Raw genomic sequence first — 18,786 nt, 5'->3', positions numbered from 1 at the left:
CAGGCCCCTCCTTTTCTCCCCCCTCCCGCTGGCTCCGTTTAAAAAAAAAAAAAAAAAATTTTGAACGTCCTTAAAGGCGTTTATTTCGACGTTTATTTAAGCGTCTATTGCAGCTACTCACTGGGACACCAGGTCGTTACAACTCGGAGCAGTCAGCAGGTAATTTTTACCTTTTTATAGCGGGCAGGGGGTTCCCCGATTCTTCTCCTCGTGGCATATGGCGTCAGAGGGCGAGGGCGCAAAGGGTCGCTCCCCGGGTCGCTTGAGCGCTTCTAGAGGGGATGCGGGGGTCTTAAAGCCTGATTCGCCCTTGTTGGGTGACAGTTTCGTGACCGATGAATGTCCCGGTCCTTCCTCCGGCGTGGCGGTTTTTCCCGCCATAAAGGCCCATCCCCCGCTCCTCGCCTCCGCCATCTTGGCCGGCCACGCGGCTCGGACGGCTTCTTCTTGGGCCGCCCTTGAGGTTGGAGACATTAATGCCATGAACGCCCTTAATTTGGGCGACGGCACAGAAGCGGCTAAAGTTAAGAGCCGTTCTTCCCGCGCGGCTCCTTCGCGGAGTTTCGCGCCGGACGCCATTTTGGATGCGCAGCATGTCTCTCCCCCGCTATTGCTAGCGCCGGTTGAGGGTGCGTCTAGGGCTGTGCCCAGGCTGCGGAAGTGCACAGTCTGGGGGGTTTCTCCCCCGAGTTTGTTTTGCTGCTGCATCAGGCCTTCCTCATGCACAACGCTGCCCCTGCTCCCTCGTCTGGTAAAGAGGTTGAGGTTCCCAGAGGTAAACGCCCTCGGGTTGATTCCCAGGCCTTGGAGGAATTTGTCTCCTCCGATATAGATGAGGGCAGCGTGTCTGAGGTCTCCCAACGGTCCTTTGCGGATTCCTTGGAGGAGATGGTTCCCCGCTCGGATGGAGCGGATGACCCCTCTGCAGCGCGGCTTTTTAGCCCAGAGGAATTGCCCAACCTGTTGTTACAGGCCATGGACACTTTGAAGATTTCCTCTCCGGAGGACGTCTCTCCCTCAGCCCCTGTTGGCTCTGCCATTATGCTGGGGACGAAGCGCCCGCCTAGAACCTTCCACGTGCATGATGCCATGCACACCTTAATTTCGGCTCAATGGGATGTCCCAGAAGCGAGCCTTAAAGTGGCTAGGGCTATGTCCCGCCTCTATCCTTTGGCTGTGAGTGAAAGTGAGGCCTATCTGTGGCCTACGTGGATTCTTTAATCACTGCGGTGACTAAGAAAACGGCGTTGCCGGTGGAAGGTGGCACACCCTAAAGGACGCCCAAGACAGTAGATTGGAGGCGGCCTTAAGGTCGTCCTTTGAGGCGGCTGCTTTAAGTTTGCAGGCCTCAGTTTGCGGCTCCTATGTGGCCAGGGCGTGCCTGACTATGGTGCAGCGGGCTTCCCCCTCGGATCATTCCTTGAGGGCTGATTGGCCGGCCCTGGAATCGGGCCTAGCCTATTTGGCGGACTTGCTGTATGATGTCTTGAGGGCCTCAGCGAAAGGCATGGCTCAAAATCTCTGCGCGGCGGTGGCTTTGGCTGAAACATTGGTCTGCTGACCACGCCTCTAAATCCCGCCTGGCTAGGTTGCCTTTTAAAGGCAAGCTGCTCTTTGGGGTCGAGCTGGACAAAATCGTGACCGATCTCGGCATGTCTAAGGGCAAGAAATTACCAGAGGTCAGGGCTCGGGCTAGTACTCGTCCCGGTACCTCCAGAGGACGGTTGCAGGAAGCCCGTCGGTACCGCCCGGGCAAGTCGGGTTCCTCTGCCCCCTCTTCCTTAAAGAGGAATTTCTCCCCCAAGCAGCATTCCTTTCGCAGAGACCGCCGTCCCGGAGGTGCTCCCTCCGGTCCTCCCCCAGGGTCTCGTACCCAATGACGGGGTCTTGGTCCACGCCCCAGTGCAGATTGGAGGACGGCTGTCCTCGTTTCTGGGCGAGTGGACCACAATAACTTCAGACGCGTGGGTGCTGGAAGTCATCAGAGACGGCTACAAACTAGAGTTCTGCCGACCCTTAAAAGACGGGTTTGTACTCTCTCCCTGCAAGTCTCCGGTCAAAGCTGTGGCAGTGCAGCAGACCTTGGACAATCTGATCCGCCTGGGCGCGGTCGTTCCGGTGCCAGAAGTCAGCTTGGCAAGGGACGTTACTCCATTTACTTTGTGGTACCAAAGAAGGAGGTTCTGTCCGGCCTATCCTCGACCTCAAAGGGGTCAATCGGGCCTTGAAAGTGCGGCATTTTTCGCATGGAGACTCTCCGCTCTGTTATAGCGGCAGTGAAGGCAGGAGAGTTCCTGGCATCCTTGGACATCAAGGAAGCATACCTGCATATTCCCATCTGGCCTCCTCATCAACGCTTTCTGCGTTTTGCAGTCCTGGGACGACACTTCCAGTTCAGAGCCCTCCCTTTCGGGTTGGCTACTGCTCCGCGGACCTTTTCCAAAGTAATGGTGGTCATCGCGGCCTTCCTACGAAAGGAAGGGGTACAAGTCCATCCTTATCTGGACGACTGGTTGATCCGAGCCCCCTCTTATGCAGAGTGCGGCAAAGCTGTGGACCGGGTAGTTGCTCTTTTGAGCTCCCTGGGATGGATCATCAACTGGGAGAAGAGCCAGCTGCGCCCGACTCAGTCCCTGGAGTACCTGGGAGTTCGATTCGACACCCAAGTGGGCAGAGTGTTCCTGCCAGACAATCGGATGTCAAACTTCAGGCTCAGGTGGACCAGTTCCTAGTAGCCTCTCCCCTTCGGGCTGGGACTATGTGCAGCTGTTGGGCTCTATGACGGCCACGATGGAAGTTGTGCCTGGGCCAGGGCTCATATGAGACCACTTCAACACTCTTTGCTGCAGCGCTGGACTCCGATGTCGGAGGATTATGCTGTGCGCCTTCCCTTGGACCCAGCAGTGCGCAAGGCGCTGAGCTGGTGGATGCAGACAGACAAGTTGTCTGCGGGAATGCCTCTGGTGACCCCAGAGTGGATTGTCGTCACGACGGACGCCTCGTTGTCGGGCTGGGGGAGCCCACTGCTTGGGAAGGACAGCGCAGGGCTCTGGTCTCCTGCAGAGGCAAAGTGGTCTATCAACCTCCTGGAACTCAGAGCCATTCGGTTGGCGCTTTGGAGTTCATCCCGGTACTGGTGTTGAAGCCTGTACGGGTACTGTCGGACAATGCCACGGCTGTGGCCTATGTCAACCGCCAGGGATGGTACCAAGAGCGCCCCTCTAGCCAAGGAGGCTATGAATCTTTGCCAGTGGGCGGGAAGCGAACCTGGAGCAGCTTTCAGCGGCACACATTGCCGGAGTCATGAATGTCAAGGCGGACTTTCTCAGTCGCCATACCTGGAGCCCGGAGAGTGGCAGCTATTTGCTCAGGCGTTCTTGGACATCACGAAGCGCTGGGGCCAGCCGAGCCTAGATCTGATGGCGTCATCGGCAATTGCCAAGTGCCGCGCTTTTTTCAGCAGAGGACGGGACCCTCGATCCCTGGGAGTAGATGCTCTTCTCCAACAGTGGCCGACACAAGAGCTTCTCTATGTGTTCCCGCCCTGGCCCATGTTGGGCAGGGTGCTAGACCGGGTGGCAAAGCATCCCGGCAGGGTAATCCTGGTGGGTCCGGATTGGCCCAGGCGTCCATGGTATGCGGACTTGATCAGGCTCTCAGTCGACGATCCTCTGCAGCTGCCAGTGGAGCAGGGCCTGTTACATCAGGGTCCCGTGGTGATGGAGGATCCCTCCCCCTTTGGTCTTACGGCCTGGCTATTGAGCGGCAGCGTCTGAGGAAGAAGGGCTTCTCAGACAAGGTCATCGCCACTATGCTGAGAGCGAGGAAGCGCTCTACTTCTACTGCTTACGCCAGGGTTTGGCGTATCTTTGCAGCGTGGTGTGAAGCAGGCTCACTTTCTCCCTTCACTGCTCCAATTGCTTCAGTGTTGGCGTTCCTGCAAGAAGGTCTGGAGAAAGGCCTGTCGCTCAGTTCCCTTAAAGTCCAGGGTAGCGGCTCTGGCTTGCTTCAGGGGCCGCCTGAAGGGTGCTTCCCTGGCTTCGCAGCCAGATGTGGTGCGCTTTCTCAAGGGAGTTAATCACCTGCGCCCTCCTCTGCACTCAGTGGTGCCTGCGTGGAATCTCAACCTGGTACTAAGAGCATTGCAGAAGCCGCCTTTTGAACCCTTGTCGAGGGCATCTCTGAAAGACCTGACGTTGAAAGCAGTCTTTTTGGTGGCTATCACTTCAGCCAGAAGAGTTTCCGAGCTCCAGGCGCTCTCATGTCGAGAGCCTTTTCTGCAGTTCACTGAGGCAGGAGTGACTATTCGCACAGTGCCTTCCTTCCTGCCCAAGATTGTTTCTCGCTTCCATGTGAATCAGCAGCTCTGTCTCCCTTCCTTTCGTAGGGAGGACTACCCAGAGGAGTACTCTGCTCTTAAATATCTGGATGTGAGACGAGTCATCATCAGATACTTGGAAGTGACCAATGATTTCCGGAAATCGGATCATCTGTTTGTCCTGTTTGCAGGTCCTCGTAAGGGTCTGCAGGCTGCTAAGCCTACAGTGGCAAGATGGGTCAAGGAAGCCATTGCAGCGGCTTATGTGGCCGCGGGGAAGGTGCCGCCTATCCAGCTGAAGGCTCACTCCACTAGAGCTCAGGCGGCCTCGATGGCAGAGGCCGGGTCCGTCTCCTTGGAAGAGATATGCAAGGCGGCAACTTGGGCTTCGGCTCATACATTCTCCAAGCATTACCGTTTGACTGTGGCTGCACGGGCGGAGGCCCGGTTTGGAGCTTCAGTGTTGAGGTCAGGGATTTCAATGTCCCGCCCTGGGTGAGTACTGCTTCGGTACATCCCACCAGTCTATGGATTGATCAGCTTGATGATATGGAAGGTAAATTATGTATAATCATACCTGATAATTTTCTTTCCATTAATCATAGCTGATCAATCCATAGCCCCTCCCAGATATCTGTACTGTTTTTATTCTGGTTGCATTTCAGGTTCAAGTTTAGTCTTCAGTTACTTCAGAAAGACTTCGTGTTCAAGTTTTTCACTTGGATTCTTCAAGAGTTAAGACGAGTTTGTGTTACAGTGAGCTGCTGCATTCCTCTCCCCTCCGTTTACGGGGCTGGATTGAGACTTAAAATTCTGCCGGCACTCCCTCCCGCTTCGTGCGGCGGTAGGGCAGCTTTGTACCCCTCCCGCTTCGGCGGTGTTAGGGTCAGTCAGCTCCTCCGCGGTTGCGGTTGCAGGATAAGCCAGATCACCCCGCATCGGCGGGTGTGGTGTCCCTCCCCCGCTCCGCGGGGATGAGCTGGACGGATTCCCCTCCCCCACTTGTGTGGGGATGAGCTGGGTTAATTCCCCTCCCCCGTTTCGGCGGGTGGTGAGCTGGGCAGAGTGTCCCTTCGTGGGTGTAATTCTCTAAGTGCTGAGTCCTGCGGATGGAGCTTTGATATCGACATACTGAGGAGTTTCCGGCAGCACATGACCACATATAGGGAGGCAAAAGTTTGCTCTCTATCTCCACCTGCTGGTAGATGGACACAACCCACCAGTCTATGGATTGATCAGCTATGATTAATGGAAAGAAAATTATCAGGTATGATTATACATAATTTTACCTTATGTGTCTGAAACAATGTGAACAAAAGAGGTGCATACAGCCAACATTCTAAACCATCAGCTTCAACTTTTAGTTTAACCCCAACATCTCCCCCAACCCCACTCCCCCCCCCCAGTTCAGGATAAATATACACACATTAAATTAATTAACCTCGACTAGATACCAACAACTCATCCTAACTATAAAAGTAGCATACCTCCCCCCCCCCAAAAAAAAAAAAAAAACCCTCTCATCCCCCGTTCCCCCAGTATCTCAAAATCTGGCCCCATGGGCTTAGGCTCTGATAACCCCAGGACTCATTTTTACGTCCCCTACCCAAGTAGAAGCTCAACAGAGAATAGCAGGAGTAGAGTTGTCATATGCATCATTTATAGAGTATTAACAATAAGGCTTTGCCCCCGAGGACTTAAAATTTGTAGATAAGGGTTCCAAAGCAACATAAAGCTCTTCTCACTTCTGGGGGACCTCCTCGCCTCCCTAGCCTCCCAAGAAGCCAAAATATACACCTGGTTCCTCCAGTGCCAAAATGCCGGAGGGTCCGGTGATGTCCAGTACTGTAAAATAACTTTCCGAGCCACCAGGCTTAGTTTATGGCATAAGAGGATAGCATATCTAGGCAGGGGGCAGTAGGCTCTGGGTTTATCAAGTAAAAATTGTTCCAGTGTCCCTCGTATGTCGTGTTCCAACAATATAGACACAAATCTCCTGATCTGCTCCCAAAAACTCTGAATTTTAGGACACAACCAAAAAGCATGGAAGAAAGTATGAAGGGGATGACCACATTTAGAACAACTAAGCTCCCTGCACTCCCCCACTTGGGCAAATTGTGCTTTGGTCATGTATGCCCGAAGTATCACCCTATATTCACATTCTCTTGAGCCTCACATCTGTTGTCAGGGCAAGGATGCCCCGGAGTGTGGCAGAGACATCCCAATTCTCCAAGAGTGCCCCAGAATCCTCCGCCCACCTATTCCTCAAAAGGGTGAAGTTTTTGCAGGAATCTCTTTTAGTGAGAGCCCTATGGAGTCCTGACACAGATAGACCCGAGTCTGACACCTTCTGAAAGAAGTCCCGAACTCGGGATCCCAATTGATTCCCTGGAAGAGACCTATCTAAGGTGGATACATAATGTTTGATTTATGCGTACGCAAAACAGTTTCCCCAAGTGGCCCCCACCCGATCTTGTAAGTGCTCAAACATGAGTAAATCGCCCTCCCCCACTAATAAATGTTCCAGAAGGGATACACCCCTCTGCTACCTTGCAAAAAAAGTAGAATTCTCCAGTCCTGGTCTAAAGGCACCGTTTCCCCGAATGGAAAGCTGATCAGATGTGAATGCATTTCCCCCCCAGTTTCTCCACTGGTACCCTCCATACTTCCCTTAAAGGTCCAAGCAACACACTCTGTCTGGAATGACTAGGTATCTGGGTTGTCGTGTGATGTAACAAGGAGAAAAAGTTGAACGGAGCATAATATGAGTGTTCCAACTCTACCGGTGTGTGAATTTATGTCTGACCAAACCAGTCTCCTAAGTGACTATCTCTGCTTTCACCACCTGTCCAAACTCCCTTCTCGAGATAAGGAGATAGTCTATTCGGGCCTGGGTGGAATGCACCCGAGAGAGATGGGTATAGTCTTTGTCTGAGGGATGCAACCTCCCTCCATACATCAACGAGATCCAACAGGTGGCTCATCTGAAGCAGTCCTTTGTTTGTGTGGTAGGACACAGGTTGCCCCGGCATGGATTTGTCCACACTAGGGTCCCACTCTTCATTAAAGTCCCCACCCACCATCATGCTGGCATATAAATCTGGCAGAGCTACCCACATTAACACTAGCATTGTACCCGACCTAGACCAGGAATTAAATTCCCAGCATTAAAAAAAGAACTGTGTTAAGCCTTCAGGGCTTGTGTTCACGTCTGTTTTTGAGGGGACAATAGCTAATGCAGTAGTAATGCGGTAACAGAAGTCCCTTTGACATTGGTTCCTCTGAGCTGTAACGTGTGCACAATTCACAGTGAATACAGCTTAGCATTTCTTATTACATTGGCCTCTCTGTGTGTGAGACTTGTTCCTTTACTTGGAATTAGAAAAACATCTAACTTTAGACTTCATTCATGTTTGTTACATACTAACAAGACTCTCTTTCCTCCTAGCAATACCAGGAGTATGACCAGGCAGAGGTATGTAACTGACTTTTTTTGCTAATCAGTTCCCTTCAGAAAGGAAAAACCAGCATCTATGCTAAGAGTCAAAAATTAATGACTTAGAATTGTGATCAATAACATTGCATATAGGATATGAATTTTCCTATAGATGAGATTTATTAGGTTTCCATAGATTAGGGTTTCTAATTGTAGATGTTAGCCAATAAACACTGATAAAATGTCCATGATGAAGGAAAAAAAGCATAGATTTTTATTGGATAAATATTGGAAGAATAACACCTCTGCTAATACTCTTCACCCCTCAGGTTGTATGTCTTTTTCTATGCTGATGGTACCTAAGTGACACAAATGTACACATTTGATTCCATTGGAAAAGGTACCTAGTTTGCACCCTCAAACAACCCCTAATTAGCTTGAAAATAAACACCTAGGTTAACAATTTGTAAACACCTAAGAACTGAAACCCTAATTATAATAAGATCTATGAAGATTGAGGAATCTGTCAGCGTCCTTAATACAATCAGGAACCTTTCCATTTTTTTTAATGATTTTTAGAAAGCTTATAACTGACAAACCTACCCACACCACAGGAAAATCCTTGTATAACAGATTAAAGTTAAACATTGGAAAGACTGAGGTGGTCACCAGAGGTGGTGGTTGTACTTACTTTGCAGGTATTATCTTCAAATTGGTGCTTTCTCTGTAGACTCAAATAGCTGTAAAGAAAAGGCTTTCTCTTGTCTTTGTGGGTAAAGCAATTATACCCTTTCCTCCAGTGTGAGGAGATTAAAGACTATAATGTAGGCAGTAGTGGTAACACATTCTGCAATTATATTTACACAAGGATGTCCCAGAAGAGTGTGGGCAAATGACAAGTAGAACAGAATGCTGCCATCAGATTGATCATTGGAAGTAGAAAATGGAAGAGAGCCATGCCTTTACTTTCCCTTTTGTACTGGTTACCCATGTCTAGTGATATTGACAGTCTTAGCCCTCACTTTTAGGACTATTAAGTACATTGGTCCAACTTAGCAAAAAGTGTAGCATGGTATCAACTGGTTCACAACCTAACTTCTGGTTAGGAGATGCATTGGATGACTCCTACAATCCAAACTAGAACACAGGCCTTTAGAGGAGCAGCTTCCTGCCTGTAGATGTAAAAGAGAGATATGATCTCTTGGAATTTTGCTGTAAGCTAAAGACATAGTTCTCTGATGACATGACTAGGTAATAACTTTGTTTGCCAGGGGTCCTGGTAGTCTCTAGAATTGTATTTATAGGAAGGGTTAAGGATCTTTTTAGTCAGTTTTATGGGCCTGGTATAGATACAAGGAGTAAAAAAGTGGGGGGGGGGGGGGGGGTAGCTGAAAACTAGAAATGGGGATTTCTGAGCTAAGGAATGTACATAGAGGGACTCCAGGGAGACTAAGGTATGGATCATATGCAGAATTCATGAACTGTGAGATCAAAGATTAGATGACCCTTGCAGACTTTCACAAGATATCCGTAGAACACGAATAGTATAACACAGATTTACAAACATAAGCTGTGTAAACAGAACATGGATTGTGGCTACTGAAGTTATGATTAGTGGATTGGTTGGAGAGGGGTGCTAAAAAGCCTAAGCTATGGATTTTGTTCAAGAATATCGCATTATGTACTATCCCTTTTCTAGAACACCTGCTGTTGGAGTCCTTTGCCAGAAGTGTGTGGAATTTATTCATTCGATCCTAATGCTTCCCACTTCTATTGGATTCTATGAAAGGAATAGTAGGGACAGTGGTAATTTATATAACTCTCTCCACCTTCTTCATTCTAAATCCCCACCTTCATCTCTATTGGTGGAAAAGAAAGTAGGAAAACTACAAATTTCTGTAAACTCCCTGTCCCTTCTTGCTCTCAGAGTTAGCCAAAGTTGTCTTCCTCTTGGTTTTCTACCCATTTGGCAAAGGTTAGGTGTGGGGCATATGTCAGTCTTTCCTAGAGAAGCCACCATAGGGGACTTGGTACTAGTGTCTTCATCTGTTCTGCCAATATTCAATCTTAAAAGAACCCATGTATTTTTCTTCTCCCTTCAGGATATGGCAAATGGGCAGAAAGAGTGTTTATCATCGATTGACCAAGTTGTCAAGGAGGTACAGAGCTGCTACCTACTTTTTCTTACTGGTAACAAAATCAAATGTTGGAGCCCTTCTCTAGTATCATTGTATCACTATCGCCATTCCCTGTTTTGTCTTGTTTGTCTCACCATTGGTATTTTGGTCTTGATTTGAAAAAAAAAAAAATGCTGAGTCAGTATCTGCAGCTCTTAATAGTGTCTGGATGTTATACTTGGGGACTCTTTGAATATATATGTTGGAGAATATGTTAATCTACATGTGATTCTAGAAATGCACTCAGTTTAGCTCATTTTCTGCACAAAACTGAAGAGAGTGAAGGGTGGAGAGGGAGTTTTACAAATAGTCACAAGGGATCCAGCTTTTGAATACTGCAACATTTCCCATAAGGTTTATATGTTTGCATTAGGTCATATTCCTTAGTTTTGCCTTACCACTTCAAATATATAAAACATCTGTCACACAGAGAAAACCACTTTACAGATGTGAAAAAAACAAACCATGCTATAAAAGTATGCATCCTATGTGGGGAGGGAGTTACCATTGTGCAACAGCAACATCTAATGGCCAAATTTAGGGCCCAGGACTGCAGAAAGAGCCCTGGTGCCTAGCCCTCTGCTGAGGATTTAGTTTTGGTTTGTGGATTTTTGTGGTTTACTACTTGCCTTTTCTACTGAGCTCAAAGCAAGCTACATTCTGGTTTATTCTCTTGTTACTATGTAAGCCGCATTGAGCCTGCGATGAGCGGGAAAGCGTGGGATACAAATGTAATAAATAAATGAATGAGTTATATCTCTATCCAAATTAACTCACAATCTAAGTTGTACTGTAGAGGTGAAATGAGTTGCCTAAAGTCATGAATTATGTCAGTGAGAGATGTAGAAATTGAACCCTGACTTCTCTGGTTTGCAGCCTGTTGTTGCTGCAAGACTGGACTAAAGTAAGTTAAGAGGGTGTGTAAAATGGGGGGGGGGGGGATTCCCAGATAGTTTCAAATGAAGTCTTGAGGTGGAGGTCCGAAGAAATTGCTAGCTGAAAAATATGTAAGAAAAATAATTACAAATAAAGGGAGAAAAAGGTAGTAATTGTTTGTACTAGGAGCTTGTTAGAGTGGGTGATTGCAGAAGGCACTGGTTAAATGTCTTATTCACACCTTGTGTAAGAGTCAGTGATGGATTTGGAAGTGGGATCATCTCAAGATTTTGCAGTTTCTTGCCCTAATCTTGGGGTCTGAGATGAAATTTAATACTCTAGGGCCTCGTGTGCTAATCCATTTTTATAGTATTTAGCTACAGGATGCAAATGAGCTTCTGGTTCATTGGCATTCTCCCGTAGCTAAGTATGACAAAATATTTTACTTAGGTTCTTAGGAAATAGGAATGCAAATAAATTAAAAAAAATGTATTCCAAAATTTTTCTGCATCAAGGAGTTGCATGAGGGAGTTTCAGAGCCACAGCTTATATCAGTTGGGCATTTATAAAAATAAATAAATAAACACACAAAAACGCATAATGTTCATGCCATACTTATACTTTGAAAAACAGACCTTTAAAGATTTAATTCCTGCCAGTACCCATTCCAATTGTCGAGAGGTCACGTGATGCTGTGCTAGCAAGCGGCTGTCGAAGAGCTGAGCTCCTGAGCCCCCTGCATACCATCTAGACCCCAGGCTCATCCAGCAGTATTTTTTTTTCTTTTATATTCTTACTTCTGAAGATCTCCTGTTCTAAGAAGTGGTTTTCGATCTCACCAGTTGCTACTTATGACCTCAAAAATACCATAGAAAGACGTAGCTCGCGTGCGCACGGGGGATGGCAAAATGGCAAATGGAAGGTCCCTGGGCCAGACTTTGGTTAGCTCAGCCTGGGCCACTTAGATCGCAGAAGTCATGGCATTCCTGGAATCTTCTATGGACAAAAAATTGCTGTTAAGCTGGAGTCTGTGGATGGTAAGCTGGAAAGATTTAAGAACTGATTTTTTGGCCTGTGAACAATGCCTGTCGGATGTCGAGGACAAGCTGCAGTAGCATGGCGGCCAACAGCAAGACACGTAGCTTACACTGGCTAAATTAAAGGATAAGATCAATGATTTGGAGAGCCGGTCTCATCAGTATAATCTCTGACTGGCTGGTCTCCTGGAATCAGTGTTTTCTGGAAAGCTGGCTGCCCAAAGTCTTGAATCTTCAGTCTGCTGCTGGCCATCGATTGGGGCAGGTTAGGCCTTCTGGTCCTTGTCCTCGGACAGTTATTTTAAAACTTTTTAAAATTTTGTCCACAAGCAGGAGAATTTGTGGGAACTGCGACTTACAGGCCCCCTTCAACATGATAATCCTAGAATTTTGTGTGTTCAAGATTTCTCTGCAGTAGTGTCAGCCAGGCACATGACTGTCATCATAATCTACAATCTGCAATTTGCTCCACTCAAAGAAGGTGCTGTCAACCTTTGTCTACCCGGCACATTTGAGGGTTTCCTATGCAAGCAAAACACACTTCTTCACTTTGGCTATGGAGGCTTTGCAATTTGCTAATCAACTGGAGCTGCCGTCTGCTACATCTTGAGGCAGCTCGTGGTATCTGAAGGAGCAGTCTTTCCCAGTGGGTATCCGCTTCACTTGGACCTTTTTCAGCTGCAGACAGGCTACTTATCTTCCTCCCATATGGATGACTACAGTATTTACTGTTGGATTTATAGATTTGCTCTTATTGTCTGGACATTGCAGGAGATCTTTTGTTTTTGGACTTTTTCTACCGGCTTTTCATTCTGGACAGTTTTGGACCTGGCTGTTTTTTCTTGAGGGACCTCTGGTTTCTTTTCTTTCCTTTTCTTTTCTTTTCTTTTCTTTTCGTGGACCAGGTGGTCCTCTTTCTTTTGGCCTGCTCATCTTTTTGGTGTTGCTACTAAAGCCAGCTGTTTTTGTTTGGGTTTTTTTTGGGGGGGGGGGGGGGTTGTTTTGTTTTTTACAGCCTCCTGGTTTGGTAGCATTTTCGCCCTTAGTTCAATTTTGATTTTTCATTTATACTATCTAATGGTCCACTGGATTACACTTATTGATGCCTTTCTCTCTAGTGTGTCCTTGGAGAGTGTTTTGTGCTGCCTTTTGAGGCTTTTATTGGACATCACCATTGGCTCTCTCTCTTCTGTTTTTGTCTTTCTTTTTTTTTTCTGTTGTGATTCAGTTGCTGTGGTCTCTGTTTACCTCTTGTGCCTCATTTCTTATGCTGGTATGTACTCATAGGTTTTATCTCCTATAGTGCACCCGGGGAGGGAGAGGGGGTGGATACAGTCTCTGAGTGATCCTAATCCTAGGAGAGGACATCAGCTATTGCTAGGAGGGGGATGGGATGTGGCTGGGGAGGGAGATGTCTGGTTTTGGTGAGGCTGTGGGGTGGGAGGGGTTTCCTTTTGTTTTTTATTTATCTTTTGTATTAGTTTGAGTATAGATTTTCTTTCTGTTTCTACCGTCCTAAATACTGCATTGTGGAGGATGCATTCTCGGGAGGGGTCCCATGGGCTGGGGGCATCCCTCTTTTCACTATTCTGGAGTTTTTCTGTCATACAAGATGTTATCAGTTTATATGGGATCATTTAAGATCGTCTCCTGGAATTTGGGCAGAGTCTCCTGCCCTATCAAGAGAACTAAAGTGTTAGACTTTGCAGCGTCAAAAAGCTGACATAGCGTTTTTACAAGAGATGCATTTATCCTTCGTAGAACACGCAAAGTTTAAGAGAAGATGGGTTGGTCATCTCGTAGATGCCTCAGCGGTGCACCATAAAGCGAGTGTCTTGATTTTATTTGCAAGATTCTTGATTTATAGGTGCAATTCACCATTCAGAGCACAGAAGGGCGCTATGTATTGACTGCGGTCATTTTAGATCGTCAGCCTCTGGTGCTCTGTAATGTATATGCGCCTATGTCTTTGACAAAAACTTTTTTAGGGGACTGATGGACCTTTTATCTTCCTACCAGGGTGGTAATGGGGGGGTGGGGGGTGGAGGGAATTTTAGTTCAGTGTATGACCCTCATTTGGATATCACAATTCGCTCCCCTGAGAACTACTCAGTGTTCCAAGGGTTTACCGCTCATTTGTAGTATTCTGGATTTGGTTGATGTGTGGCAGGTTCTTCACCCTATTACTAGAGATTATACACACTTATCTTATGCTCACACATCCCAGTCCAGGATAGATTATTTATTGGTCTCTAGTGCCCTTTTCTCTAAAATACCAACAGCAGAAATAGTCCCATATGGGATGTCCGATCATGCCTTGATCTGGTTCCAACTTGCTTTACAGCCAAGAGACTCTCAGAGATACCCTTGGAGGTTCCCTTTGGAACTTTATTGGGACCAGAAATTTCATTATTTTGTTTTAGAAAGGTGGGAATCTTTTAAGTATCATAATGAGCTGCACACCACCCAACCCGATCTCTATTGTGAAACGGCAAAGGCTGTGATGTGAGGTGAAATAATATCATACCAGGCTAGAGCTTGGAACCTCAGAGATAAAGAAATCCAGTTAGAAAATTTGGTGAGGCACAGAATACTGTATGGGACACATGCAACTGAATCCCAGAGAACTGGTTTGTTGGCTTCCTAGACGGTGTTAAACAAATTGCTCTATCAGAGAGCAATCAAATCCCAAGACTATTATAAATATCAGTTATTCTTACACGGCAATAAATTGGAAAGATGTTAGCCCACTTGGTTAAAAACAAAGGGGGCTGCTCCTGAATTCTTCAACTGCATGGACCGGGAGGTTGTGTGATACGTTCTGACTCTGGTATTAATGATCTCTTCCAGAAATTTTATGAGCCCCTCCATGCAACACCAGATGAGGGTTCGTTGAATGGGGACCTGTATTTGGATGATTTGGATCTCCCTTAGATTTTGTCCAGGCAGCGATCGTTTCTCAATGATTCTATTATGGAGGGTGATCTTATGTTAACGTTGCAGCAGAGAGCTCTGCAGAAAGCACCAAGCCCAGATGGCTATCATGTGGCGTTTTATAAACTTCTTCAAGAGCAGGTTAAAAACCCCTTGATCCACTTGTTTAATTATATGCCAGACTCTTTTAAAACAGCCCAAATGATCATGCTGTTAAAACTGGGTGGAGATCCGGGGGATCCATGGTCTCGTATCACCCTATATCTCTATTGAACTCTGATGTTAAATTGTTTGCAAAAATATTAGTGACCAGGTTAGCACACGTACTGCCTGACTTAATAGAAGCTTCCCAGGTAACATAGCAGATAATGGCAGATAAAGACCTGTATGGTCCATCCAGTCTGCCCAACAATATAAACTCATTACCTATGGTATGACGTGTTACATCATATACCTGTTCTTGATTTATCCAGTGCTGGGCATAGACCGTACAAGTCTGCCCAGCACTGGCTTTGTTCTAAAATTTCTGAAGTTATTGTCAAAGCACCCAAAAAGCTCCACTCCGGCCCATCCATATCTGTTCATCCTCCATCAGGGCACAGACCGTAGAAGTTAGTCCAGCACCGTTTTTCCTACCTAATCTCCCCTAAGCTTCTTTGGATCCGATCCTTCTAAACAGGATTCCTTTGTGTTTGTCCAACGCATTTTGAATTCCGTTACCGTTTTCATCTCCACCACCTCCCGCAGGAGGGCATTCTACCACCCTCTTAGTGAAAAAATACTTCCTGATATTACTCCTGAGTCTGCCCCCTTTCAGTTTATGCCCTCTAGCTGTACCACCTTCCCGTCTCTGGAAAAGGTTTGTTTGCAAATTAATACCTTTGAAATACAGTGCAATCTGCTTAAGTGCAAGGGTCTGGGACCAAAGAAATACATGCAGTTAACCGGACGTGCACTTAACCGTTGTGACCCAAAGAAGCTTGAAATCTGATAAACATATGTACAGTACTGTTATACGTACAGTATACAGTCTCCGTTAACTGACGTTATACAGTCTCCGTTAACTGACGTTAGGCTTACTTGAAATAATCAGTCATAGTCGTCTGTACACTCTTGTGTCTGTGAGTTCCATAGACTACGTCTGCCAGATGGTAAAAACTGTCATAGCACTGACAACCAGTGGCCTCCAGATAGGCCCGCACAGTGTTGAGACTCTCCAGCGCTCTTGCAAAAGTGACAGGAGGTTGTTGAATTTCATCAGCATGTGCCTCACTGCTCATTTCATCATCTGTTTCATCATCAGCTGTTGCCTGCGTGTAGGCACATATCTCGACATCAGTGCTGTCGTTAGCTGTTTGTAGATTGTAATCAACAGCTACGTAGTTATGAAACTCCTTTTCAGTAACACCAGCTGGGATTTCACTAGCCTGTTCATCTGACGCGTTTGCAACAGCTGCATCTATTTCGTCCCTCTCCAAATCCTTAACAAAGCTTGCCCACTTGTAGCAGTTCACAATGGTTGCCTGTGTAACATGATTCCAGGCTTCTTTCTGCATATGTAGGGAATCCAACAGTGATAGATTACGAGCCAGTTCAACAGCATGTTTATCCTTGCCAGTCTGGTCATCCATAACGCTCATCAGACGACATAGCACAAGAGCCCGATAATGTTTTTTGAAATTGGCTATTATGCCCTGATCCATAGGTTGGATCAGACAGTGTTTGGTGGCAGGAAGACCACCTTGACGTTAGACAGCCTGACGTCATCCCTGTGTGCAGCACAATTATCACAAAGCAACAAAATCTGACGCTTGTGTGCCTGCATTCTAGTGTCTAACTTCTTTAGCCATTGCTTCCAAATTTCCCCAGTCATCCATGAATTTGCTTTAGCCTCGTATGACACAGGAAGTCGCTTAACATTCTTGAAGCAACGGGGCTGTTTGCTCTTTCCAGTGATGAGTGATTCCATCTTCTCACTCCCATCCATACTGCAGCAAAGGAGGATCGTCAGTCGGTCCTTCGACGTTTTACTTCCTGTAGTTTCAGCTTGTTTGAATGCAAGTGTTCCATCAGGAATCACTCGCCAGTAGAGACCGTTTTCATCAGCATTGAAAATGTCATGAGGTGCAAACTTGTTCAAAATGGTAGGAAGAACTGAAACAACCCAATTTTCAGCACCCAAGTCATCAACGTCTTGTTTTTCATCATGCTGTTTCTTGAATTTTATGTTGTTCCTCTCCTTCCATCTTTCCAACCATCCAACAGTGGCTTTGAATTCAGTTAGTCCAAGACTTTCAGCTAGCTGATTAGCTTTCTCCATAAGCAGTGGACAACTGACAGGAAACTGTCTGCTCCTGACTTGAGAAAACCACCGAAGAAGAGCATCTTCTACATCCTCAGCTTTTCCCACCCGTTTACGTTTCCTGTGTGGATTTGTATTGTTTTGCCAGTCTTCCAGAAGCTGATCTTTCTGCTTCAAGATACCTTGAAATTTGACTGGGATTGACACCATATTCTTTAGCAATAGATGCTTGCCTTTGTTTTTCTAATTTTTTAAGAACATCTATTCGTTCAGCCAGTGTTAAAGTCTTACAGTTGTGCGATGACAACGACGACTCCAGTGTACACTCTAACAACTTTCTTTCGCTTATTCTGCCTGTGGCAGTTAACCAATGAGATTTCAGATTTATCGCCCCTTTTCTACGGAGAAGCCCCAGATTACATGTATAATTTGATTGACCTACCAGCAAGAAATGGTTCAAAATCTTCTGGAACTTATCTCAATCTTCATCTCCCTAATTGCAAAGGACTTAAGTACAAAACATACTATGCATCCAACTTCTCAGTTTTGTGCAGCCAACTCTAGAATGCCTTACCAAGATCCATCCGTTTAGTCACTGACCATCTACCTTTTCGGAAGCTGCTAAAAACTTACCTCTTCAAGCAAGCCTACAATAAAGACTTGACTTAATCTGCGAGTCCATCTGTACTACCTAGATCAGTCTACGAAGACTATATCTGGAATATGTCCCCGTATTAGTCTTCTAGTACACTCCTCTTCCTACACCTCCCTATACATTCTAGTGCATCCCTTTTCTTCCCTCCCATTCACTATCCCGTTATGAACAATATGCTAACCCCATTACCAGGGGCGTAGCCAGACACCCAACTTTGGGTGGGCCTGGACTCAAGATGGGTGGGCAGAAGAACCTCTCCCTGTCCCATAGGTGATTTGGTCTATCCTTGTCTCACCTGATTGCCATCTGCTATTTACAAGGTATGCAGGAGGAACAGTTGTTGGGAGTTTTCAGCTGGTGGGGCTAGGGAATCAGCATAGGTGTGCTGCTACTGGGCCATTACACACCCATCTTCCATTCCCTACCTCTACCATCCTCCTTCCTTGCCCATCTCACCTATCCATATCTTACGATCACTTTTCAATTTACTAATACTCACCTCCCAACACAACACGAACAAATTCACCACCATCAACACACCAAAACTGAATCTACCAATTTCGGACACCCTAAAAATTCTTGGAGTTACCATTGATCGACACCTAACGCTTGAGAGTCACGCGAAACCAAAAAGATGTTCCACTCAATGTGGAAATTAAAAAGAGTAAGACAATACTTCCCAAGGACCGTCTTCCGTAACCTGGTACAATCATTGGTTCTCAGTCATCTAGACTATTGTAATGCACTCTACGTTGGCTGCAAAGAACAAATACTCAAAAAAAACTGCAAACAGCCCAGAATACAGCAGCTAGACTCATATTCGGAAAATCAAAATATGAAAGTGCTAAACCCTTACGAGAAAAGCTACACTGGCTCCCACTCAACGCATCACGTTCAAAATATGTACCCTAGTTCACAAAATCATTCATGGCGAAGCCCCAGCCTACATGTCAGACTTGATAGACTTACCACCCAGGAATGCTAAAATATCATCTCGCACATTCCTAAATCTTCATTTCCCCAACTGTAAAGGTCTAAAATACAAACTAAT

General features: G+C 46.3%; 1 protein-coding gene across 1 annotated transcript in view; it reads left to right on the top strand.

Annotated features, from left to right (window-relative positions):
* Positions 1-18,786, top strand: part of MTCH2 (mitochondrial carrier 2) — a 107,424-nt gene that overhangs the window by 44,617 nt on the left and 44,021 nt on the right. The window contains exons 4-5 of the mRNA XM_030200943.1: positions 7,767-7,793; positions 9,857-9,913. Coding sequence (XP_030056803.1) covers positions 7,767-7,793; positions 9,857-9,913 — 84 coding nt within the window. The remainder of the gene's footprint in view (positions 1-7,766; positions 7,794-9,856; positions 9,914-18,786) is intronic.

Source organism: Microcaecilia unicolor, chromosome 4 (assembly GCF_901765095.1).
Source record: "Microcaecilia unicolor chromosome 4, aMicUni1.1, whole genome shotgun sequence".
NCBI lineage: Eukaryota > Metazoa > Chordata > Amphibia > Gymnophiona > Siphonopidae > Microcaecilia > Microcaecilia unicolor.
This window is presented reverse-complemented; position numbering and strand designations above follow the sequence as displayed.